This window comes from Podarcis liolepis, assembly GCF_965112155.1.
Source record: "Podarcis liolepis genome assembly, chromosome: Z".
Taxonomy (NCBI): Eukaryota; Metazoa; Chordata; class Lepidosauria; order Squamata; family Lacertidae; genus Podarcis; species Podarcis liolepis.
Genome location: NC_139570.1, coordinates 9,345,393 through 9,371,159, shown reverse-complemented (window position 1 = coordinate 9,371,159; position 25,767 = coordinate 9,345,393). Strand labels below are relative to the sequence as shown.

At 42.5% G+C, this 25,767-nt stretch overlaps 1 protein-coding gene across 10 annotated transcripts in view; it reads right to left on the bottom strand.

Moving 5' to 3' along the window:
* Positions 1-25,767, bottom strand: part of PASD1 (PAS domain containing repressor 1) — a 106,576-nt gene that overhangs the window by 29,045 nt on the left and 51,764 nt on the right. For all 10 annotated transcript variants that reach the window (XM_083486379.1, XM_083486380.1, XM_083486381.1 and 7 more), the window contains exons 2-9: positions 18,107-18,163; positions 16,646-16,800; positions 15,171-15,262; positions 11,266-11,355; positions 7,401-7,521; positions 5,783-5,896; positions 3,489-3,607; positions 1,180-1,262 (exon numbers count right to left, since the gene is read on the bottom strand). In XM_083486379.1, the coding sequence (XP_083342505.1) occupies positions 1,180-1,262; positions 3,489-3,607; positions 5,783-5,896; positions 7,401-7,521; positions 11,266-11,355; positions 15,171-15,262; positions 16,646-16,800; positions 18,107-18,138 (806 nt within the window). In that variant the 5' untranslated portion in view covers positions 18,139-18,163. The remainder of the gene's footprint in view (positions 1-1,179; positions 1,263-3,488; positions 3,608-5,782; positions 5,897-7,400; positions 7,522-11,265; positions 11,356-15,170; positions 15,263-16,645; positions 16,801-18,106; positions 18,164-25,767) is intronic.

Sequence of the window (25,767 nt, the reverse complement as noted above, 5' to 3'; positions counted from 1 at the left end):
TAACAAACCCTGGACAGCTTCAACAGAAGCTAACTTCAAAACATGGTTTCTTCAGCTTGTTTTAAACAGAAGCCAAAACCCATGTTCTACTTCTGGCTGTGTAGGAGGCAGAACTATGCACTCTCAAGACTGTCATTTTCTTCTTTTCCTGCTCCGGCATGTCTCATCAAACCATGGTTTAGTGGGTGTGAAGTACAAGTGCAGCCGCAAGTGGTAACTACACTTGCTTTCCCACATATTGTAGAATGATGGTTGTGCAATTCATCTGCCGCAGCTGCAACAAAACATGTCTCTCCCATATTGGTCTACAGTAGGTGCTGTAGCTCTCCAATGGTCTGGCTTCACCCCAAAGGCACATTCATTAGTCAAACAACAGGTTGTGCATATAAACCACAAGGTGAAACCTTAACCAGAGTTGTCTTCAAATGCTTTGCCAGAATACACAAGCGTTAAAAATGTGTAGAGGAGCAAAGAGGCATATTTCTACTGCATGCACAGGGCTTCTCTCAGGCCTTTGTGCATTAGGCACAAATCCTGAAAAGTCAGAGTTCTCAAGTGCATGGAAATTTCTAAGTGTGTTCAGTTAAATTTGCTCAAGAAGCCCCACCCCCTTCAGACCTTTCTGCCGAACTTGGTCATTGTTTCCTTTACAAAAACGGGTACATTTATTTACCGAGCGTGCAATTTACCTATGGAACTCATAGCCACAAGATCCTGCAAAGGTCATGCACACATTCACACAGTGTTTTTAAAATGCTAAGATAAGCATGTGAAGCATAGCTCTGTGTTTGCTAGGCTGTGAGCAATGGTAGTCACAAATGCAACCTCCATACTCTGCGACAAAATAAGGTAGATTTTTAAAAAATACATTCCTTGGGTTACGGAAGCTCTTCTATTATAAAAAGGGAATCTTTGGAACCAACTCTTAACATCTGAGTATTATAACTTGGGGATCAATAGCAGATGTTGTGAAAGGAGAGAATGCTGAACTAATAAACATTTGACCCAATGTGTCAATTTTAATGCTCTCAAATTTACTTAATTCGACTATGAATCCAAATCCTAATTAGGAATTAAGATGAGTTTGTCTTCTCCAACTCTCCCCCCCCTTCCACCTTGAGGTGGTTTCTCCCCTCCCCTTAAAAATGCATTGATTTAAAACAAACATATCCATCTCACCTGTGGTCCAAAAACAAAAATTTCCATTCCAGGCTGTGCCTCGATGTGAATTCTTCACACGGTTCTTCCACATTGCAAAGTTCCTGCAGAAACAGATGGTAGGACAAGGTTTTTTCCTCCTCTTTCCTCCCCCCCCCTTTTTTTATAAATGCAGCTCTTGGAAAACAAATATGTCTTTCTGACAAACACATGGGCCATATGGTGAATGAGGCTGCTGGGTTTGCAGGACTTTGAAAAAACCTGATGAAAATTGCTCCCAACTACATTCCTCTACGTTCCTTGCTTATTTTATTTTTCTATGGGTGCAGACCAAAAGGCTGCATTAACTTAGCCAAGGCTGTTAAATGAGTCAGTGTCAGAGAGAGCATTACACCCTATTGGCCCAAAGCTGCTGAACAACAAGGATGAGAAATCTCAAGTGAACATGATAATGGAGAAGGTTTGCAGGCTCACTTGGCAAAGGACATGGCTATTCTGTCGCAAACATCATGCAACCTGATGCTTCTGCGCCAGCATTGGAAATCCCACATTCACTGTGTAGCCATGTGTTGGCCCTTACCCACAGCCTTGCAAATAAGCCTACAAATTCCACTAGCCTGCCAAAACCTTTACTAGCCAGATGAGCAAGGGATGGAGAACTATGTCTTTTCTGCAACAGTCTGCTGTATTCCTGTGCTGGCCATTTAGGAGAGATAGAGTGCGCTCTCTCTCTCTCTCTCTCTCTCTCTCTCTCTCTCTCTCCTACCTGCATGGAATTCCTTCTCACCTCTTGCTATCAGGCTTGAGCCTAAATACCAGGCTGCTGTATATAGCTAAGGAAAGCGAATAGCATGGCCCTATGAGTGAACTCTAGCTGACAGAAGACAGAAGGGCATGTCTGATAATCCTGGGAAGAAGGGCTTCAGTTACACAGCAGGCCTTGCACTGAGCAATTATATATATTTTTATAACTAAGCCCTAGTTTCTAGTGTGGGGATTGAATCCATGATGTATGAAAATTCAGTCAAGTTCCCAAGATTCTAAAGTCAAAACCAACTTTCAGCAGATAAGGTATCTGGTATCTGGACTATTCCATTGCAAGCTACAGGTGTGGCTCATATGAAGTGGGGTTCAATAATCCCCCCCCCAAAGTAAAATAGCAGATCAGGCAGATGGCTAGGATAGAGCTCTTCTCATTTACATGTATGTTTTCTGTGTATAGGGGATTTTGCTTGTGTGCCTGTTTATTTAGATGAACATTCAGTCATGCAAATCCAGAAGCGCTAATGGTTTTGCTCATCTGCTGCTTGTGAGAATTGAATTCAAGTGTTAAGTACCTTCTTTGGGCTTATAACTGGACTATGCATTCATAAAAAGTCATAAGGAAGAGTCATTCTGGGATGCTACCACTTCTGGAGTACTGCCCCATGCTAAAAAAAAAAAAAAAAAAGCAAAACTCTCCTGCTCATGTGGAAAACCAGGATATCAGGGGAAGTTTGGTTTTTGCCAGTTGTTATATGAAAAATGCATGTGCATTCTGAAGCGGCAGAGTTCCACAGCTTCTCATATGACTTTTGAGATGTTTCAGTAATTTTTTTATGTACACTGGGTTAGGAGCCTCGGTAATTAAGCAGTATAAAAGGTAATTAGGTCCAGTCGTGGCCAACTCTGGAGTTGTGGTGCTCATCTCGCTTTATTGGCCAAGGGAGCCGGCGTACAGCTTCCGGGTCACGTGGCCAGCATGACTAAGCCGCTTCTGGCGAACCAGAGCAGCGCACGGAAATGCCGTTTACCTTCCCACTGGAGCGGTACCTATTTATCTACTTGCACTTTGACGTGATTTTGAGCTGCTAGGTTGGCAGGAGCAAATAGCTTAAATAAAATTAACAAACAGATGCTGATCTCGTGAAACTCATTAGCAGCTCTCTTCTTCTGCCCCTCTCACCCACTGAGCCTGCCCCTTTAAGACAGTGGTGGGGGTCCTCAGGCTCCAGCAGGCCAATGTGGCCCTCTGGGGCTCCCTGTCAGGCCCTCAGAAGCCTCCCCTGGTTATGCTGCTCACTTCCCCTGATTCACACCTTGAGTGACTTTGCCTGGCTGGAATAGTGCCTACTGCTTTGCCTGCATGGAGGGCAGAGAGGAGTGTGCAACTGTGTGAAGAAACCAGCCTAAAAATGCGAAGGTATAACTCACATTTGTTGCCCCAACCCACTTTTCCCATTGGCCCTGCCCACCACTAAGTGGCCCAGGAAAGAAATGCAGCCCCCCACCCCAACCAGTTCCCTACCCTGGTTTATGACAACACTGCACTAATCAGAGAGACTGCATACCTTCAAGAACTGTGGAGTGACGAGACGAACTGTTGCTACTAGGCAGATCTGCTCTTCGTTGGCCGATCGGAACGCTCGTGCGATGGCAGACTCAAAGCCATTGTAAGAAGATGTAGGCACTGAAAGCAAAAGCACAAAACGATCATTCAGAAGCTGAGTTTTCATTGTTGTTTGTAAAGAGGAAGAGACAAATTCATGGAGGGTAAGGCTTGCCATGATTGATATGTTCCACCTCCACTGTCAGACAGTATCGGGTGCTAGGAATCAGAGCTGAGGGGAGTGCTGTTGGGCTTCCCATAGACTACAGAGGGGCAGATGGGGAAGGCAGAAGACATGGAAAACTCTGACCCTATAGCTTCGCTGCCTTGCAGGACATCTTTGGGAGAAGAAAATGCTAAGGAGTAAACCCTACACAAATCCAGAGTGGAGTCCCTAAGACGGCAACTTGTACGCCTCCGTCCAGCAACTCCTGCAACCCAGCTGGTGCCAAACACCTTGCTCTGCTTTCCATCAGCGAGGTCGAGAGGAGGATCTTGTCATCTGGGCAGCCCAGGACCTCCATGCACACTGCTGGCCAGGCTTGCGCCCCAGAGAGGTCTACTTTGATTCTGCTAATGCAGTCATTTGACTTCACCCTGGGAGGCACACTCCATTGTCTCTCGAGACAGAAGGGTGCCAAACATCTGGTTGGCCCCTGTGAGAACAGAACACTCAACTATTTGCACCTTTGATGTTATTCACTGGGGCTCTTGTTAAGTAAAGACAGCATTTCCAAAACTTTCTTGTCTACTTTTGGTTGTCATCCCCCTCAATATTCGCCCAGTGCCAATAAAACCAAGCCAGATAAACTTTCTTCTTTATGAACATCCAGCACAACAAGACTTCTTTTATTTGAGAGATTATTTCAGAAATGTTGGCGTAGCATTGTTATACTGGAAAAGATTGTGAAACGGAGCTGCAAAAAGGTCACGAAGACCTTGGACAGGGAAAAGAAAACAACTCTATTCAGTACTGAAATAGGGACCTCCCCCTACCCTGACTGGATTCTTTGGGGCAGGGGCAAGGGCTGTATGTCCCTGATGCAATCATAGAGCATTAGTAGCTAATTTACTTTGGATTCTCCACACATCATTCTGCTTTATTAGTTGTTTTGCAATGCTTTTCCAAAATTACTCCATTATTACTCCATTAAAATTATTACCGTCTGGAAGGGAACTCTTGCCTTACACAGTGCAACACAACCTCCCACAAAAGCAAAAATTTGACCTTTTGCTGTTAGGCAAAGATCAGAAGAAGACCTGGATGGTCGCCAGATTCTGTGTACAGATCTGTAGGCGCAGACCATCCCCTGACTCAAAATAGTCCGGCCTGAAAATCCCCAAACTCGGTTCCATGGGTGACTCTGAGTCAACTCCCTGGGATAGTTTATTGTTGTACATTTTTTTAATTGTCTGTTTTAACCATATTTGCACATCAGTTTCTAATGCTGTGAGTGTCATCTATTTCAGAGGCTTCTACTCCGCAGCCTCTTATAGTTGTTTTAACTGCGAGTCTTTTAGTTCTTACGCTCTTACAGTTGTTTTAACTGCATGTTTTTATTTGTTTTTAGTTCTTATCTGTTTTAATTATCAGTTTTTATCCATCCATTATCCGTGTTTAATCCTGTATTTTATTCAGATGTTTTATCCTATGCTTGTTTCTTTGTTCTTATTTGCTCCAACATTTATCAGTTAAAAAAAAAAAATCCTAACTGCTATTTTATTTATATGTTGTTGTTGTTTTATCCTGGTCTGTGACCGTAATAAAGTTCATTCATTCAGTGCAACACAAGTTGGGGGCAATAAACTAGAGCATCAGTGATACAGAATGTTAATAGATTTCAGCAGGAAACTATGAAGCATAAACTGATTGCGAATGAAGCGGTAGGTCCACTGGGAAACCTCTAAAGGTGCAAACAGTATTGATACCATCATCATGAACACAAACCATCATGAATGCTCAATAATAATAAAAACATTTGGAAGACCCAAAATGATCTAGTAGAAAACAGAAGGAAAGTGGTGAACGATTTTGTGAAGTCCATAACTGGATGTCCACTGTGATGCCATGCCCTGGCATTATTCCACAAAGCAAAAATGATGACCCCCCACATGCACTAAAAATAATAATATCCCGATTAACATACTGTCAGCACCAGAAACTTTAGAGGTTCAACAGGTTTAAGGCAACTCTATGAGCATATGGCAGGGGGGAGAGGGACAGTGATAATACAAAGTGATAATACAATGGCTTACCATTAGTAAAATATTTAAATTCCACTACAAATTTCACATATTCATATGTAATGGGTTCATTTGGATCTAAATTTCCTCGGGCTAAATGACAACAAAATTCTATCTGTTTTTCAGCTGAAAGAGAAAGAGAGAGAAAATGTCTTAAAAATTTCAATAGTAACTTCATCCCTTCAGAAAACTCTGGATAACCAACCCCAATATAAAATATTTTAGAAGAAATGTAAGGACATGGGCCCAAAATGACAGCACTCCATGGCAAGAAAAAGCCACTTCTTTGCAACAAACTTTAATTGTGTAAACTGCTCTTGAACCAATTTTGGGAAAGAGCATTGCAGAAACGTTTTAAGTAAAAAATAAAATAAAATACAATAAATTTCCTATTAGCATTAATAACAACAGCAGCAATTAATGTAGCTTGGCACTGTACAAACTAGAACCCAAATGCCCTCCAGTCACTACAACCAGATTGTTCTATTCAGATGTTTTGCACTATGGAAAAAACTTCAGCCGTGCTTTTCCCTTTGGGTTTAGAGCCCATCCTGAACTCTGACTTCTGACAATTGGATGCAATGCTTAATAACGGCCAACGAAAACAAACCATGGTTAAGTGACACATCTCCACAAGTTTAAAATCTGATCATTTTGTAGCTTCTTCCTTTGATTGCCATAGGACTAAAAGTTATGTTGATAGCAAAGCTTACTGATCTGCACTTGAGAACACCTTTGTCCAAAGCACATGCACATTAATAACAGCACGCTGCAGGAATTAAATAAGACTTCTAGATTAACCCTGCACCTGAATCATTCAATCATGCAACCTTCTTCAAGGCTGAAATAGGGCAGAGGGCACAAGATATAAGAAGCCCTGTGTGCCTCTTAAGTCCCAGTGAAGGCTTATTTTGCCAGCTTAATCAGTACTTACATGACAATTAAGCTGTCTGTAGAATCACTGGACAGAGATTCGGTTCTTTCAGCAAGGATAGGAAAACCTAATAGAGGTTCTTACATTGCCCTGGCAGAATTAAAGCCATTGCATAGTGTTCTGTCCTACTTACGGGGCTAGGGTAACACAAAAAGTGATGGCCACAAACTTGGATGGCTTTAAAAGAGGATTAGACAAATTCATGGCAGATGAAAACTACTGAACTTGCAGATATGATCTGTCCATTTTATTTTATTTCAGTTTCCCGTTTTTCCAATTTTAAATTCAGTTCTTCACATGTCCACATCAATTTGTGATTATTTCTTTTTAAAGAGAAATAGTCATCATGAAAATTCACTAGGATTTTAATATACATTCATCCTAACATACATATGTTTCTGGGAAATTTTGCCCAATGTATGCATTTTTGCAAAGCAAATTTCCCTAAAAGAATGGATTTTTGCATGTTGTTTTTGCTCTTATGTGTATTCGTACACCATTATCTCTGTAGTTTTGTATTCTTTTCTTGCAGTGCAAAATTGCAAGAACTGCACTGCAAAATTCAGAGACCTGTGAATTTCAGAAGCTGGCTGTTAAAATGGTATCACAGTGCTTAACATTTATGCTGTGGATGCGCCCTTGCTGTGGAGGTCTTCTCTTTCCTATCAAAGAGACAATAAACAAAATGCTACTTACCATTCAGGAAATCTGTCGCCACAGCGTTCGTCATGAGCATGTGTGGAGAAAGCAGCTTGTACACATCACTCTGTTCACGTTCAGGCAGAAAGTTTAATATATTTTGGTCCACCAAATCTGACTGATACAAAAGAACACTTTGTCATGTTCGATGGCAGAGTGTTTAAATGATCACAACAGATGAAAGGGCTGGTTCACACTTAGAAACAGCACTGAATAGTCACTCAACACTTGAAGACCCTCAGCCAAATATGGGAACTGCTTCTGTTGTAAGCAATTTGGATTCATGTTGACATCAAGTGACATAAATGATTTGCTGGTGTTGTTAGATCTCTGGTGTGTGTTCACATACGCAAGCTATCCAATGATGCTGCAGGAAGATGATGGGCACACACATACACACATACACACACATGAGCTGGTTCAGAGGCAGACATGTACACACAAGTTTTTTGAAAAAAGATTTAGAAGACAGATAAGATTATTAATTACTACAGTAACAGTTTTGGGATGCTATAACCTCTGTGCCAATAAATCTTGTTTGTGTACGTTGTGAGTACATAGGGAAAGGGTTTTAACCCTAATAACGTGCCAACAACCATATTGTATTCTTTTTTCCTATCATTCTCACAACAACTTACTCGGGGTACTACTACAGTGGTGCCTCGCAAGACGAAAAGAATTCATTCCGCGAGTCTTTTCGTCTTGCGATGTTTTTCGTCTTGCGAAGCACGGTCCGTCACAACTGCGCCTCTTCAAGCGGCTTTTTTTTAAAAGCGCAAGACGTTTTCGTCTTGCGGAGCAAGACCATAGGGAAATTCATCTAGCGAAGCAACGCAAAAACGGAAAACCCTTTCGTCTAGCGAGTTTTTCGTCTTGCGAGGCATTCGTCTTGCGGGGCACCACTGTATTGCCGAATTACATATGGAAAACTGAGGCCGAATGCTCATGAACAGCACCTGAGGTGGTAAACCATTGCCCAGGTGATATTATTTGATGTCATCTTGCACGCCTCCTTCCAGCAACTCCTGAAGCCAAGCTGGTGCCAAATATATTTCTCTGATTTCCTTTGGACCACATCAAGGGGTCCAAGGAGGCCAAGGGGGGGGGGAATCTTGTCCTCAAGGTAGACTAGGACCTCCATGAGCACTGCCCAGGCTTGTGCCCAGGGGAGGTCACTTCAGTGCTGCTAACACAGCAAAAACAGCATCAGAGGCAGCGGTTATGAGTTAACTGGTCTCTGCAGCCACAGGGGGTGCTGTGATTCTCCAACAGTTTGAGTTCAACCCCAGAGGTACACTCCATTTTTCTAGAGACAGACCAGTGCCAACAAAGTGCATGACGGAATGTCTCTCCCATTAGGGGGGAAAACATTCAAGCATTTAGAAAACAAGATGTCAGGGAGAAGGCTACGCAATACATCCCGGTTTCTATCTTTCGTTCTTGGGGGAATTGTTTGTATGGAGCAGCATTCAGTCACTTGAGACACAGTCAGTACCGTCATCCTTCCATGCAAGGCTTATGACCTGTTAATTATAACCTTGGGAAAGGGTAACCTGCCCAAGAATATCCAGGAAAAGGCTGGAGAAAAAGTAAGCAGAACTATTCAACTGGCTCTTCAGAGACCAGGTGCCTTTGCCTCTCACTCAACTATCCACCATAGTTGCCCCATTCCATCAGACTGCAAAGCGGAAGGGGAGAAATAAAGCAGAGGAAATGCTATCCACTCTGCTGAGAGACCTAGTTTCTTTGGCTGTTCCTCAGTTGTCACCTAGCAGCAGCTATTCCATCAGGCTGCCAGACCAGTTTCCATCCCTGTATAATAGCTGCAACTTTAAGTAGTGCCTCTGCAGCCCTTTTCCCCCTTTGGTGTTGTGAATTTTAGACTGTTAAGCTGGAGAAGAGGGTCTGTCTTGTTTTTACTGATCTATAATCCTCTCTTGGAGCCTTTATGACTAAAGAGTGAAGTGATAACGCTTTAAATTGGGGGGGGGGCACCTTTGAAAAAAATGCGTCTCTCAGCCAAGAACCCAGATCTATTTCAAGCCAATGTGCTGTCAACTGAACCATGGTAGAAAACGCTTCAGCACAGGGCAGAACAGAATGCAAGAAGTGTGGAAGTTGGTAGGCCAGAGGTGAAAAGGGCAAGTTGGAATGTGCCGACTGCATTTTGACTCTGCATTTACCCTGGGTCTCTGCCGATAGTGAGGGAAAGCTGTTCTAAAGCAAAGAGAACAAGGAGGCAAAGAAGAACCCAACTGAATATCACCAGCAAAAAAAAAAAGGTGGGCCTTCGGCTGCACGATGTTAATGATGATGATGGTGGTGGTGGTGGTGGTGGTGGTGGTGTTAATGTGATGGCCTTAAAAAGCACCCATAGAAAACAGACAGTTGTGCCCAAAGCCGCAAAAGATAGCCAAGCCATCTGCACTCCTTATGGAAAAGAGAATAGTCTACAGCACAGTTAATTAGAGAAATGTCTCCCATACACTCATGGAAAGAGAGAAACAAACAAAACGCCTACTTAAGAGAGGTGGCGTCAAGCACATGAGCACACTCTCTCTAAGGAGTATCTAGCATTACTATCTGGTGGGCATTTTAGACACTAACATCTGGTATCTGGACTACGGTGCCTTTTGGCAGGTTCAAACAATTAACAGAGACTGTAGGTAGATTTCTCTTTCTGGCAATAAAAACACAAAAGGAAGCCTCTCCTGGTTAAACCTAACCTGTCTAGCTGCTGTTCTCTCATATATTACAATTCTTAATCTGGTTAGTTTTCTTCAACTCCCTCTTAATTCCCACATTTTAAAGTATCATGTTGTATTTTTTATTATAGGCATAGTTTACATGTTCCAGATATTTTATATCATTTATGTATTACAACCCACGTTATGAGCTTGTGGGTACCAGACTCCCCTAAATTCCTGGATCCAGTGGGAGTCAGGTTTTAGTCAAGGCAAATGTTAAAATATAAGCCAGGCCAGTTTCCTGAGGGGTTAATCACCTGGGAAATGAACCATTAAGAAAATAAAGGAAAGGCAATGGCTTATTAAGAAAGCCATGGAGAGGGGCTGTGTGCCTAATGGCAAGTGGGTGGGGGCCCCCCTCTGGCTCTGAGAAGGAAACAGTCAGTTGGCTGGGATGTGACCAGGAGTGAAAAGGTTGCAGTTTGGAAAAGGCGGCAAGCTGGAGAGAGGGTCAGAGCCATGGCTGATTTCTGCTGGCTATGGGAGAAACGAGACCATCTTGGGGCGTCAATGCTATGAACTCTTTTACCGTAGGGTCAGGTTGTATATATGTGTAATAAACCATATGTCCTAAAAGATACCAATTTTGCCTAATGTACCCATATGAGGGAATGTACCTGAAAATGCACACAAACTGTCAGGTGGACTTTTAAGAAAAAACAATGCACACTCATGAGGAATTCAGGCAAAGTGTACTTAAGAATGGGAAAATGAGAGACCAAGAGAGACCAAAATTAATCGATTTGTCTATTCCCTAGACCACACTATGGCAGTTCTACGTGCAGAATCTCAGAACATCACTGTACGTATTGGGATGAGAATGACAGTATTTCTACAGACTTAAAGACAGCATGCGGTAAGAACCCATTATTATCGCCTGCAATTTCTGACCAAACAAGTTTTTGTCTGCAAGTTTTTGTCATGCTTCTAGAAAGCCATGGGTTAGAAAAGACAGCAACATCCAAATATATCTACTTAGGGACAACAACAGTTGTATTAAACTTAATCCAAGTCTCTGAAAAATTACTTTGCATACATGATTTTCGCATTTCATCCATACTGACATTCCTAAGGAAAACAGTAAGATTTTCATACATTATGTTGTGAGAACTTACCGGTAAATGCCCAAGAAGAGAAGAGACACTATCAGATACATAAATAATAATCCCATCAGTGGTAAGTGCAATGAGAAAACCATCTAATGCCTATACGGAAAAAGAAGAAATAATTTAGATTAAAAACCTTGCTTCCATCCTGTGTGAGAGAGAAATAATATTATTGAGTGACATTCAACGTTAGTTTTATTCAAAGTAGACTAATTGGAATCAATGAACATAAGCAGTTTAAATCCATTTATTTAAATGGGTCTACTCTGAATATTATTTATTTGGGTACGCATTTTTAAAGTAATAATATAATAATCAAAATATATAAATTAGAAACAAATGCAATTGTTATTTTTATTCTGAAATTCTTTTCCCAAGTTGTCTGCTGCTGCCACAAACATTTTCTATTTTTATATATGTTGCTTTATTAATGGATTCCTCCCCCCCCCCCCCGGGTCTTCTAAGTACTTCAAGATCTTTTTCAAAAGCTATTTTTTATTTATTGTGAGATTGTTGGGATTTCAGTCATTTCTACATATACATACGGTCAGTGTTCTTCTGGTTTCTGCCTTATTTCCATTAAAAATAATAGTTATACCATACTTCAGAAAGGATGTCTTATTTGTCCTTTATCTAACTGTCATTTTTGTGTTACCTTTTCTGTTAGTTCAATAAACTGTAATTTAGAATACCATTTATATATGCTTATAGATAAATGTCATTAGGAGTCAGTAATATATAACTAATATAATCTTTAATCTGGGTTTATTATGCTGTTCTTAGTATATATAATAAAGCTAAAGATGCAATTAAAACACTTTCATCTGTGATCCTCACCCCCCATTACATGAAAAGCATTGTTCCAGAAAGGTAAAACTGTGGGGCAACTCCACCATATGTTACAATATGTACCTTTTATAAAGAGGCCCTGCTAGCAATTAAATGGTTCTGTTCCTTTAACATGAGGTATTTTAAATGTCATGCAAAACCATCTGTGCATTGATTTCAAAAAGTTTTGTGAGCACATTTATTTAAAAGTAAGTCTTCAATGGAAGACTAGCAAGTACATATAATACTGCAGCTATGCAGCTTGACCCTATGTACATTTACTCAGAGGTAAGTCCCTGCGATAATAGCTGCAATCTTATTTACACGTTCTTGGGAGTAAAGGCTATTGTGTGCATGTTAAGTCTAGTTGTGAACAACTCTGGGGTTGCATCGCTCATCTCGCTTTACAGGCCGAGGGAGCCAGTGCTTGTCTGCTCCGCAGACAGTTTTTCCGGGCATGTGGCCACTGGCAGAGGAGGAGGGGGACGGGGGAGGGCCCCGCCCCCGGCAGTGTGATCCTGGCGGAGTTCCATCGTGGCTGTCCCCCCGCCCGCGCTGGGCACCACGCCCCCAGGACGCACACCATGCCCCTTTGAGCGGTGTGTCCCATCCTCGGGACACATGCCAGCCCGGCCCTCGCCTGCTCTCTGCCCCCGGTGCTGAAGCATGAAGCTCCGCCACTGAATGTGGCCAGCATGGCTAAGCCGCTTCTGGCGAACCAGAGCAGCGCACTGAAACGCCATTTACCTTCCGGCCGGAGTGGCACCTATTTATCTACTTGCACTTTTGGCGTGCTTTCGAACTGCAAGGTTGGCAGGAGCTGGGACCGAGCAATGGGAGCTCACCCAGTTGAAGGGATTCGAACCGCTGACCTTCTGATCGGCAAGCCCAAGAGGCTCAATGGTTTAGACCACAGCGCCACCCACGTCCCTCATTGTGCGCATAGGGATGTGCAAACAACTGCACAGTTAGAGTACATATTATTTCAAGCACACTTAAGAGTACAATCCTAAACAGATCTATTCAGACATAATTCCCAATGAAATCTATGGGGCTTAGTTGACTGCATATCTAATTTTTTTAAAAAATGGTTAAAAATGAAAATAAACAATTTCCTTAAATGACACCAAATTCTGAGCTTTTAAGTAATTTTTTTTTAAATTCCATGTAACGTTTGGATAATTATAACATTGAGTGAACTTCTGTAATACGAAGTAATAAATTATTGTTAGGTTTCCCTAACTCAGCGTTCCACAATAATTACCCAACATAATGCACACTATACACTGCATGACATCATGTGTCCCCCACACCTTAGGGAAATGAGTATAATTAGATTTTTTGAGAAACATACACTGTGTACATAACATTACAGTCTATGCTAGCATTCCCCAATGGTTGCCCATCCGGCATGGTCAATGGGCAGGGGTGATGGGAGTTGTAGTTCAGCAACATCTAGAGAGCACCAGGTTGAGGGAGACTGGTGATGCAATGCCATTTTTGAACAATTATTAAGGAGGGCAGTACAAACTACAAACTCAGAAGGCTTCGGCATATTTCGAAGCAAGTCCCATTGAGCTCAGGGGTTAATCTCAGGTAAGTCTTGCCATTAAGAAGGATTCTTCAATGCCACTTGTCATTTTAGAATCAAAACCATGAAGGCAAATAAAGAGTTCAGGTGGGATAATAACTATCTTTCAGCAGTTTATTCCTGAACTACTTCAGAGGCTATTTGGTGAGAACTTTAGTGAACTCAATAACCTTTGTTCCTTTTTACCTTCATCCATGTATCTGTTTTCTCCAGAACATCACTGTATTTTAAAAATTAAAGAACACCAGGTTTTCACAAGCCACATGGAAAAGTCCCAGCCATATTATTTGAAACAGCAACACAGAGACCTGGGAGTCCACAGCAGCAAAATTTTTCTGTTCCCTTTATTCTGACTTAATTCATTCCATTTCATTATTTCTCTCCCTAGTCAATGTTTCTTATTTATGTCAGTGCGGTAAAAGGCTTGGAGTTTTGATGAGTGCTGCACACATGGCAACATGCTCTTGAGATCACAACTGTGTTGTTGTTGTCAGGTCAGCAGGGAGCCAAGATGAGCAGCTTGGACGGGGGGGGGGGTCCAGTACCCTTCCTTCCCACTCCCCAAATTATTCTGCTCCCTCACATTCATGGGGAAATCATTAAAATAATGTCAAAAATAAAGAACCTTCAGCACAGAGAAGGTTCATTAAATAGTCCTCTATCTGCAAATGAAGCCTGCGAAGAGCTTGTCTCGTCTCAGGCAGGAGCCTGTTTTGATTGAACTGCAATGGACTGACTCGCTCATCAAGAGGCATTTGCAGATGGAGATAAACATATCTTCTTTTCCAAAGAAGGTGAGTCATCACATCTCTATGAGAAGGAAATAATCAAGACACTGCAATTCTAGGGCAGTGCACACCCTTAAACATTGGCAAGGGAAACAAAAGCAGAGAACTGTCTGAAAACAACGGGAAACCTTGCTTTAACAAACAATTAAAAGCAAGACGGGTTGGTAAGTTGGTAGGCAGATAGATGGACTCTTTTATATATAAAAATGTGCAGAATGCTTATTTCCCACTAAGCCTGATTGAGAATGGAAACCCAAATAGGATGATTCACAGAACACGTAAAAAAATCATTTGGCGAATGTCCAAATATACCCGTAGTTAGGGTGGCTCAAGTGTAAGGTTTATGAACTTCCCAATTCCCACAGTAAACATGGGAAATAGTTGGGAATATATGATTAAACAAACTGCAGAAGGGCTGTTAGGCATTTTATTGACTGCCAAAACAACTGGATGTCAGGCTTTGGAAACCAGAAAGATGCTTCAAATCTTAATTCTTCATATCACCAGCCAAGTTGTTTGTGAAAAGTGAAATTCACAGCCAGACTGTCACATGTATAAAGCTGTTGGCAGATGGCATTCCGTATTACGCTGGGTGTGGTTTTTCTAGCACCTTTCAGAAGGACAGCAGGTTAATGACCTGGTGACAAAGAGAACTGAACATCAGCACCCCCACCCCCATATTCTGTACAATTTGAATTCTATCCTACCTCTAACATCAACTGAGTGAACTCCTCGTTGCTAAGAAATGAAGGTTTCCAGTCTTGCCTAATCTCACAGGCCTCAGTCTGTGCTGTGATTTCTAAAAGAGAAAACAAGGAGGGCAGGCAAGTTATGATTTTGAGCAGCACAGGAGTATCAAACACTGTGAAACATGAAGCCCATTTAAAGGGAGCAATATCAGAAAATTAGACATATTATATATATCACCCCTTCAGCCCTGTACTAGAAGATAATCTAACTATAGACAAAACAGTGAGGAAAAACCTGACAATCATCTCTAATGACTAGAAATAATTATTGATCTGATAAGGAAACAGGAGAATGCAGATAATGCCACGGCCGAAATCCAGTTTTAGTTGGCATGGGACCAAATGCATAAGACCGCTGAGGCAAACATGCATTTGAACACACATCCCATAAATATACTCAATCCTCAATTGTGTTCATGTCTTACTGGTGTCCATGATTCCCAGTCCAGAAACCTCTTTAGTTGCATGCAGTGCTTTTTTTCTGGGGGGGACGCAGGGGTACGCATACCCCTAAACATTTTGTGAATCTAAGTTTGGCCTCATTGAGGCAGTATTTCAATATGAGTAGGAAAATGAGAGTACCCAAAAACATTTTTTTAGAAGAAAAGCACTGGTTGCATGACATTTTTGACAATGAAATAATCTCCCTCTCTTCAGCGCCCTTTAGTTTTGCAACAGTTTCTAAGGAGTTGCATGCAGAAGGTCCCAGGTTCAGTCCTGGACATTTCCAGTTAAGAAAGACCACGTAACAGATGTTCTGTAAGACCTCTGACTCAGGCTCTGTAGGCTCTGTCTGAGGCTTCCCCAATCTGAAGCCTGCCAAATGTTCTGGACTACAGCTCCTATCAGCCTCAGACAGCATAGCCAATTGTCAGGAATGATGGGAGTGGAAGTCCAAACATATGGAGGGCAACATGTTTTGGAGTACTACAGTTCCATCTTTGCCAAACAGAATAGGCACAAAGGGCTAGGAATCAGCATAAGGCAGCTCCATGTGTTCATACAAGAGTTTTACAAAGTTTGTAAGGGGAAAAAATGCAAAAGGTTGAGTGTTAATTTGCATAAGTACTCATGCAGCTCTTTTTAAAGTATTTATTTTAAAAGCTCAAGGCTCTCCCTTTTTTATGCCTTACCATGTTAAGAGCCACATCCTTGTCATTTCAAAAGCTTCTTATAAAATATATTTGCCTTGGGAATACATGCCCTCTTCCCTCTTTCCCCAAACTAGAGGTTATATATCCTGTTTGTTTGTGCTCTTTAAAGAGAGGCTAACTGGGTGGGGTGGGTTATCGCAAGGCATTGCACACCTTTTAAAGCTTGTGATATGCATTTTAAGATGTCTGTAGTGCAATATACTTCAGTAACAGTAAAAATAGCAATGGCACGACTAAGAAGGGAGGCAGAGAAAAGGAGCCTGCAGGCAGCTCAGGTACCTTTCTGTTTCTGTAAGAAGTCGATGGTCCTCTGCAGTATTGTGGATTTGTCCATCTTGAGTGGATGCCCATGGCCTTGCAGCATGGTACATAGTTCCTTAATAAGGACGTTGAATTGGTCTCTTCTTTTCTTTTCTGACTTGTTGCGCGATGCCCTAGTCAATCGAAACACAAAAGTGCGTTGAAAATAATGAAGGGATAATGAAAGAACTGTGAAATCGAGGTTTAGGTCGTGATCATTTCAACATTTTTAAAACAGCCACAAAGACCTGTTTTCTTACCATAGCCTTTCACAGCTAGATTCCAGACTATGGTTATTTTTAGGTGGGATTCAATTAGATACTAGCATATTCAGGTGGTTCAATTAAAGCTGATTCAGCATTCTTCTGCACAAACCCACTCCCCCCCCAACACAAAAGCGAGTTTCTTGCAATAAGGAAACAGATGGGAAAATGAAGTAACAATTGCTTGATGCAATATTATATGACCTCCCTTAAAATAAGTAACAATAAGTAATTGGTGTCATCTAACCTCTCTGCAAACTTTGCAAAAAACGAATCAGGGTAAGTGCTCAAGAAACAGGTCATCTGGAAGCAACCTGTGATTGGGTTACATATATACGATACAGTACTGTTCTCTGGCTCTGGAATATTAGATCTATGCTGGTAAGTATTATTGTATGGTTTATGTTGGCTTTTAACACTGTTTTGATGTTTGAAATGGTTTTAATATTATATTTCATTGTGTATGTGTTGGTGTGTGGTTTGTAAACCACTTTGGGAGGCAACTCCCTGTATTTGGGATGAAGTCTACAGGTGCAATCTCCAGGAAACCTAATATGAAATAAGTGCTAAACAGTGCCTCCTTCTTTTAAACTGATAAGAATAGATACTACACTTGACCTTAGGCACTGCACAGCTGGATACTAAATGTTAGGGGGAAGCCTACTGCAGTCATTTGGCTTTGCCCCTGTTGGAAACACAATGTTGGCCAATTGTGCTTGCATGAACCCAACAGGATTGTGTAGATTTTACATCCTTAGGAAAGAGTTATTTCCAGCCCAGTGTCCTGACTCCAGCAGCACCAAATTCTAGGGGAAAGTGTGGGTGGAATAATTATGACATGGATCCACATTTCAGTTATTCCCCCACAGTTTCTAAAACATCAAAAAGATGCATGTAGCAACTTTTGGGGCTAATGAACTTTGACAGTTTTATCCTTTAATTAACTTTGATAATTTTGATAATTTCACCCTTGTTAGCCATGATGAAAACGGATGCCATCTTGCATGGTACACAAATCTGTACTACTACAGAATAAGAAACAAGAATGAGAAACGACCCTCCATTTTGGGTCTTTGGGCTTTGAGTCATTGTTATCAGAAGTGGTATAGTTAACTGTTTTTGCATTTTCAGATAAGGACAGGTGAGCTTGGAGAATGACATGCGCCTATATCCATACCTCTTTGCCCTGTCCTTCTCATCTTCGTCCATCAGCTCGTTTACACAATACAGAGTTCTGGAACACAAGGAGAATACGAGAGGCATGAGAAACATTGCCCAATGCTATGAAAGTGGCAATTGCCCAATGCTATGAAGGTGGCAGCTTCATCAACCAATAATTGTTGATGCTGCTGTATTTGATTCATTTAGATAAATAACCTGTCTGACCCAAGCTCAGGATAGATAAAAACAAAACACCCAACTACACCATTTTCAATATTTTATCTACTTATATACATCTGCATATAACTTACCGTACATTTTAAAATACTAAAGCAGTAAACAATATGACACCATAAATCATAAAATAACAAACATATAATAAAACATCAGAGTAACTACCTCAGAATGGTTGGGTCACCTTTCAATGAAGCCCTTGAAAACAAAGAAGTTTTACTTCAGTGTTGAAAACTCTGGACAGCTGATGAGGATTACAGAGATCATAAGATGGCCCTCAGGTGTATAAAAAGGTAAAGGTAAAGGACCCCTGACAGTTAAAGTCAGCAAGCCCTAGGCTCATTGATTTAGACCACAGCCCCACCCACGGCCCATCAACAGGTGGATAAAAGGTAAAGGAACCCCTGACCATAGGTCCAGTCGTGACCGACTCTGGGGTTGCGGCGCTCATCTTGCTTTACTGGCCGAGGGAGCCGGCGTACAGCTTCCGGGTCATGTGGCCAGCATGACTAAGCTGCTTCTGGCGAACCAGAGCAGTGCACAGAAACGTCGTTTACCTTCCTGCCAGAGTGGTACCTATTTATCTACTTGCACTTTGACGTGCTTTCGAACTGCTAGGTTGGCAGGAGCAGGGACTGAGCAACGGGAGCTCACCCCATCGCGGGGATTTGAATCGCCGACCTTCTGATCGGCAAGTCCTAGGCTCTGTGCTTTAACCCACAGCGCCACCCACACCTCAGGTGTATAGGGAACCATTAAAAATGCCTCTCCTAAAGGAAAACACAACAACCTGGTTCACACAACATGATAGGCCTGAGCTTGAAAGTGCATTGCCCTCTGTGCAATTTTTATGTTAGCATTGCACAGCTGCTGAACCAAGGTCCGACTTAACATGTCATATGAACTGGGGGTACCGGTTAGCCATACAACAAGCCTCGGCTACAGATCATGGTTAACCAAGATCCAGGGTTCACAGCTTTGCTTATTGTGGCACCACATTGATTTAAAGCACAGGGGAGAGCAAAGCACATGAGATCTCTTACTCAGCAGCTGGTACATTTACACTACTTATTGGTTTGGTTTGGTTTAGTATGGCGTGTGAGTGCAACCCATGTCAGATAGAGAGAAGTTTGCTTTTCTATATCAGAAAGCTAAATCTGTGTGCAAATCTCAAACATGCTTTACGTGTTCAAAACCACAGAAAAAAATGGGGGTGAAATCACATCTTCAACGCAATGGAACTCACCAAAAACAGCTATGGAACAAATTGTTTCTCGGCTGACGACTTGCATTAAATCCACTGGTTCAGAGTGATTATGAGAAATCACATCCCAGTTTTGACAGATGGGCTGTGGCAGGCAAACCAAGCCACAATCTGTCTCCACACCCTTTTGATTTCACCAGCGTTTACACTGCTGGGAATGATCCTCCCTTTTGAAAAAATCCCAACCAGAACTAATCACAGCCATGCCATCAGAATCATCCTCCATCAGTGACTGTAATGAACCAATCACAACCCCAGGAACTCACAAGCCACTTTCAGCGGTGCGTCCAGAGGACCACACCTAGTGCCCCAGGAAATTTTTTTGGTGGGTACAAAAAAATATTTTTTGCTGCATGGCAACCGCCACCTCAAGTGATTTAACAGCTACATAAGTTTTAAAACTTCAGGAGAACAATATGGAAGAAAAGCAGGTCTCTTTTTACCCCCAACCAGAACTTGCCGTTCCGGCACCTCTCAGGTGGGCATTGTTGCCATTTTAAGAGAACATGGTGAGTTCCAGCATTCCTTTTTAAATTTTTTTTTAGAAAAATAGCAGTGAAGAAAAGGCTCCGCTGTTGTTTATTATGACTTTAGAAATACTGCTTCAGAATGTAAGGGAAAACAGGGAAATTAAAGGTATTGAGGTGGGACCTAGAGTCTATAAATTAAGGGCGTTTGCTGACGATGTGCTGTTGACTCTAGAACAAACCTTGGAGAGTGTTCCCAAAGCATGAGAAGAAATTAAAAGGTTTGGAGAAGTGGCAGGTTTCAAAATAAATTTAAATAAAACCAAAATGTTGGTTAAAAACATGGATGAGCAGTCAAAATTTTTTTTAGAAAGGATGTCTGGTTTAAAAATAGGCAAAAAAAAAAAAAGGTAAATATTTGAGAATGGCTGACAGTAAGAAATCTCAACCTATTTGAAAATAATTATTTTTTTAAAAAAATTGCATGCAAACGCTGCATTAGATTAGGTTAGCATAGACAGGGCTGACATTAGTACCTGGCATTCTTAAGCAACTTCCAGGGTTCTAGCAAGAAGCCCAGACAACTAGCCTCCATTTCAGTTCCCCCCAGGGAGGATAAAAATCAATGATTTTTTTATTTAAAAAAATATGGATTTTTAAAATATAAATTGGATTTTTTGATTTAAATCATTTTTTTAATTTAAATTGGATTTTTAAAAATAAAATGCTTTTGGAGGAAAAAATCTTTCTAAAGATAGTTTTCTATTTAGGTTACATTATAGGCCAAAGGCTATAAGGTTACATTATAGTCCATAAAGAAGGCTGATCGCCGAAGAATTGATGCTTTTAAATTATGGTGCTGGAGGAGACTCTTGAGAGGCTCATGGACTGCAAGAAGATCAAACCTCTCCATTCTGAAGGAAATCAGCCCTGAGTGCTCACTGGAAGGACAGATCCAGAAGCTGAGGCTCCAATACTTTGGCCACCTCATGAGAAGAGAAGACTCCCTGGAAAAGACCCTGATGCTGGGAAAGATTGAGGGCACAAGGAGAAGGGGACGACAGAGGATGAGATGGTGGGACAGTGTTCTTGAAGCTACCAGCATGAGTTTGACCAAACTGGGAGGAAGTGGAAGACAGGAGTGCCTGGCGTGCTCTGGTCCATGGGGTTACAAAGAGTCGGACACGAGTAAACGACTAAACAACAACAAAGGCAATAAGAATTTGTTTTTAATTATGTAGCATGAGGCTTTATATGCCATGTTTAATTTTTTTGGTAAATGAATTCCATTAATCCATTCACAATGTCATGCTCTTCCAGAGGTTTCTGTAAGAATATTTAAGGCAGTTTTTCTAACAAGAAGATATTTCACAGATGCTTGTTTTTACAGTTCTCCAAAGTGTGAAACAGTGTCTGCAGAGGTAACATGACTTTTCTTCACAGGAAAAATGTTATAAAATAAACATACAGAGTTGTGGGTGGAAACCTTAATCCCATTTTGTTCCTTTGCAAATTTATATACACAGAATCGACCCCTTACCTCTTAACTGCTAAGTTCCAAGAGGTTCAATGAATAGATTGTTTGGAGTGGAATAGATCTGCGCAAGTAGCTAAGTGTGAAGCAGTAAAAATGAAAGTGCAGCCTTGTGAGCAGAATACTCCACAAGTCTTGGGATCTTTGTGTAATAATTGTGCATGTCTGTGCAACTCAGACTTGAGGCAAGTGCAACCTTTTCCCAATCCCACTGGGTTCCAACATCTGTACTAACACTTAACTGTACAGAATAGGCACCTGAATGTAGAAGCAAATCCAAAGGGGGTGTGTGGAAATAGTAACTGGGATCTGTAAGTCCCTGGTGAGACCTTGAAGTGCTTGCCAGTCAACTAATAAAAGAGTTCACTGCTTCCAGGCCCTTCTTCCCAGGGCTCGCCTGGCATTGTCCAAACAATAAAGTCTCTACCCAATAAAGTCTCTGCAGCAGGAATCCCTGAAGTTCTCTGCTCCAGTCCCTGGTTCCCATTTTACAGCTTTCCACCAGCCTGTTTCTCCTCCTCCTTGTTCTTTCTGCAAGCCTGTGGCAGCCCAGGCCTACCAACTGTATCTCTCCTCGCCGCTAGAAAAAGGACGGCCAGCCTCTCCAAACTCAGTCTAAGTTTTTTTAAAATAATAATAATAATTGTTTAACCACATCAGTTAACAAACATGGATACATATGCCCAGTGGTTTTTTCCTAAAAAATATTTAGGGGTACTCTCATTTTCCTACTCATATTGAAATACCGCCCCCCTTAATGAAGCCAAATTTGGATTCACAAAATGTTTAAAGGTATGTGTACCCCCAGGAAAAAAGGACTGCATATGATATAATGTTACTGTTTTAGTTAATTGTTTAAATTGTTATTAAGGAAATGGTTATTTTTCTCCTTCCAATAAAGTACAGCAGAAAAGTTGTCCAAATATAAAGAGTTAACTTATGAAACCTCACAATAATTTCATAATTATCTATGTATTTCTAATAGTGGAACCAAATCAGTAATTTTTGATAGAACTGTAAAAACTACTCTGAAAATTTATTATTCCAAAAATGAAACCTTCCTCCGATTGTCAATACTAAGAGGATGCCAGCAAGGTTGAACCTTTCTGTAAAAAAAGGAATTTAAATTGATTTGATTTAAATCAAATCACTATGATGTAATGTTCTTCTCAGGCACTATGGCAGCTATACTCTGCCATCCAGTGATGCTTACAATGCTACTTTTGGTGCCCCCCCTCCAGACTGCTAGGTTGCAGCCATAAAAAAGCATTATTCAGAATAGTGGTTTTTGCAACCCTCTTAGGAACATAACAGCACAGTAGAATTCAAAACCATAACAACTAATTGCACATGTATTCAATGTCCAATTAAAACTATTTAGCTGAATTAATTCAACAAAATTGATTAACTTGTTTCCATGTCACCAGCTTTTCAAAGCCTGGTAGTCACTTACACCCCCAGTCCCCACCTCCCACCGCCTCCTTGCCCCCCAGCTAATCCCACTGCCCCCCAGGGGGCAGTACCACCCACTGATCTATAAGATTCTCCATGTTACATCAAATCTTTAATTGCTTTAATTTGCCAGGACCTTTCTTTGCCCCGAATCATTTTATTGTCTATCTGTAAGACGTATCATTTCTCTGAAGCAGTTGCTTAATTAGCCAGTTTTGTTGCATCCTCTACTCATGTTGAAAACGCCCACACTTTTAAATTACTGAGACGGGAGTGGGGTTTTTTTTGGGGGGGGGGTTGCGGGAAAAGCAGAGGACAGGGACATATAGGCACGTCTGGAGTCTTAATGATTTAGCTAGGTATCACTGAGGTCAGTATCACTGAGGTCAGTGTCAATCTTGATCGCCGCGAAAATAATTAGGAATTGCATGCTCCTGAGAGGAACATCCTCTCTGACCCATTGAGCAGATTTTGGAGGGAACAAATTCCATAATTTAATGGCACTTCCAACATTTAGCTTCATTGGATATCTCAGAGCTCCACTGTGATACAAGGGAGATAAACTGTTCTCTATCCACTTGTGTACACTTAGGCTGGAAGAGGTAATAGGTAAAGGTAAAGGACCCCTGGATGGTTAAGTCCAACCAAAGGCAACCATGGGGTTGCGGCGCTCATCTTGCTTTCAGGCCGAGGGAGACTGCATTTGTCCACAGACAGCTTTCTGGAGAGCCAGTGTGGTGTAGTGGTTAAGAGCAGTTGTCTCGTAATCTGGTGAACAGGGTTCGAGTCTCCATGCAGCTGCTGGGTGACCTTGGGCCAGTCACACTTCTGTGAAGTCTCTCAGCCCCACTCACCTTACAGAGTGTTTGTTGTGGAGGGGGAAGGGAAAGGAGAATGTTAGCCGCTTTGAGACTCCTTCAGGTAGTGATAAAGCAGGATATCAAATCCAAACTCTTCTTCTTCTTCTGGTTCATGTGGCCAGCAGGACTAAACCACTTCTGGCACAACAGAACACTGTGACGGAAACCAGAGCGCATGGAAGCGCCGTTTACCTTCCCACCACAGTGGTACCTATTTATCTACTTGCACTGGCATGCTTTCAAACTGCTAGGTTGGCAGGAGCTGGGACAGAGCAACGGGAGCTCACTCCGTCACGGGGATTCACACTGCTGACCTTCTGATCAGCAACCCCAAGAGGCTCAGTGGTTCAGACCTCAGCGCCACCCGTGTCCCCTTTGGCTGGAAGAACCAGCTGCACAAATATAAGTTGGGGGATACTTAGCTTGCTAGTAGTACATGTGACAAGGATCTAGAGGTCGTAGTAGACCGCAGTCTTAACACGGGTCAACAATGTGAGTCAGCAGAGGGTAGGCTTCAAGTCACAAGAAAGGAGATTCTGACTCAACAGCAGGAAGAACTTTCTGACAGTAAGAGCTGTTCGGCAATGGAATGGACTCCCTCAGGAGATTGTGGACTCTCCTTCGCTGGATGTTTTAGTTGAGATACCTAAATTGCAGGGGGTTGGACTAGATGTCCCTCAGTGTCCCATCCAACTCTACAATTCTTTGTTTCTGCTCCACACAATGTATGATTTTATACATGCCTGTGATGTCATCTTTACCCTAAACTAAAAAGCCACATATGTTATATGTTTCTATACCACCCTTCATTCCAGGATCACAGGGCGGTTTACAATATAAAAGCACAAAAATACATAGAATTATCACACACACCCCAGTTTAAAAGGCCATAAAAGGTAAAGGTAAAGGTACCCCTGACTGTTAGGTCCAGTCACGGACGACTCTGGGGTTGCACGCGCATCTCACTCTATGGGCCAAGGGAGCCAACGTTTGTCCGCAAACAGTTTTTTCAGGTCATGTGGCCAATATGACTAAGCCGCTTCTGGTGAACCAGAGCAGCGCAAAGAAATGCCATTTACCTTCCTGCCAGAGCGGTACCTATTTATCTACTTGCACTTTGACATGCTTTCAAATTGCTAGGTGGGAGGAGCTGGGACCAAACAACGGGAGCTCACCCCATTGCAGGGATTTGAACCGCCAACCTTCTGATCGGCAAGCCCTATGCTCTGTGGTTTAGACCAGTGTTTCCCAACCGGTGTTCCGCGGCACACTAGTGTGCCGCCAGACGTTGCCTGGTGTGCCGTGGGAGGGAGGCGGGCGAGTCGGGCGGCGAGAGGCGGGGTGGCGGCGGCGAGGAGAGGCCGCCCAGCGCGGGGCTCTTGCCGTCTGGCTGCCTGCGTGGCGCTGACGTCACGGGGCTGTAACGTCGAAAGAAACCCGGGAATCCAGGCTGCAGACAGCCAAACTTCGCCTTTTCTCTATGGCCAGCTTTCATCCTATCATATGCTAATACGTCTACGGTTGAAGCTGCGGAAGGGCGGAAGTTCCTGCAGGGAAGAACCGTCCGGTGAGCCCCGCGATCTTGGGAAGCTGAGTTCCCCCCTCGAGAACCGCCCCTCTCCCGCCGCCCTTCTTCTTCTCCGCTGCCCGCGTATGGACCCGCCGCGTAGCATCCTCTCGGCGCCCAGAGCCCGGGGGGCTTCCTGCTTGCCATGGCGAGCGGCAGCAGCCTGGCGGCGGTAGCTGGCCTCGCAAAAGCTCCCGCCGCTGGAGGCCCCTTTGCGCCCGCCGGCTGCCTGTCGGCCGCCTGCTCCTGGGAGTGCCGGGCGGACCTGGCGGGAGTCCTGCGCCTCATCCCGGAGGGGG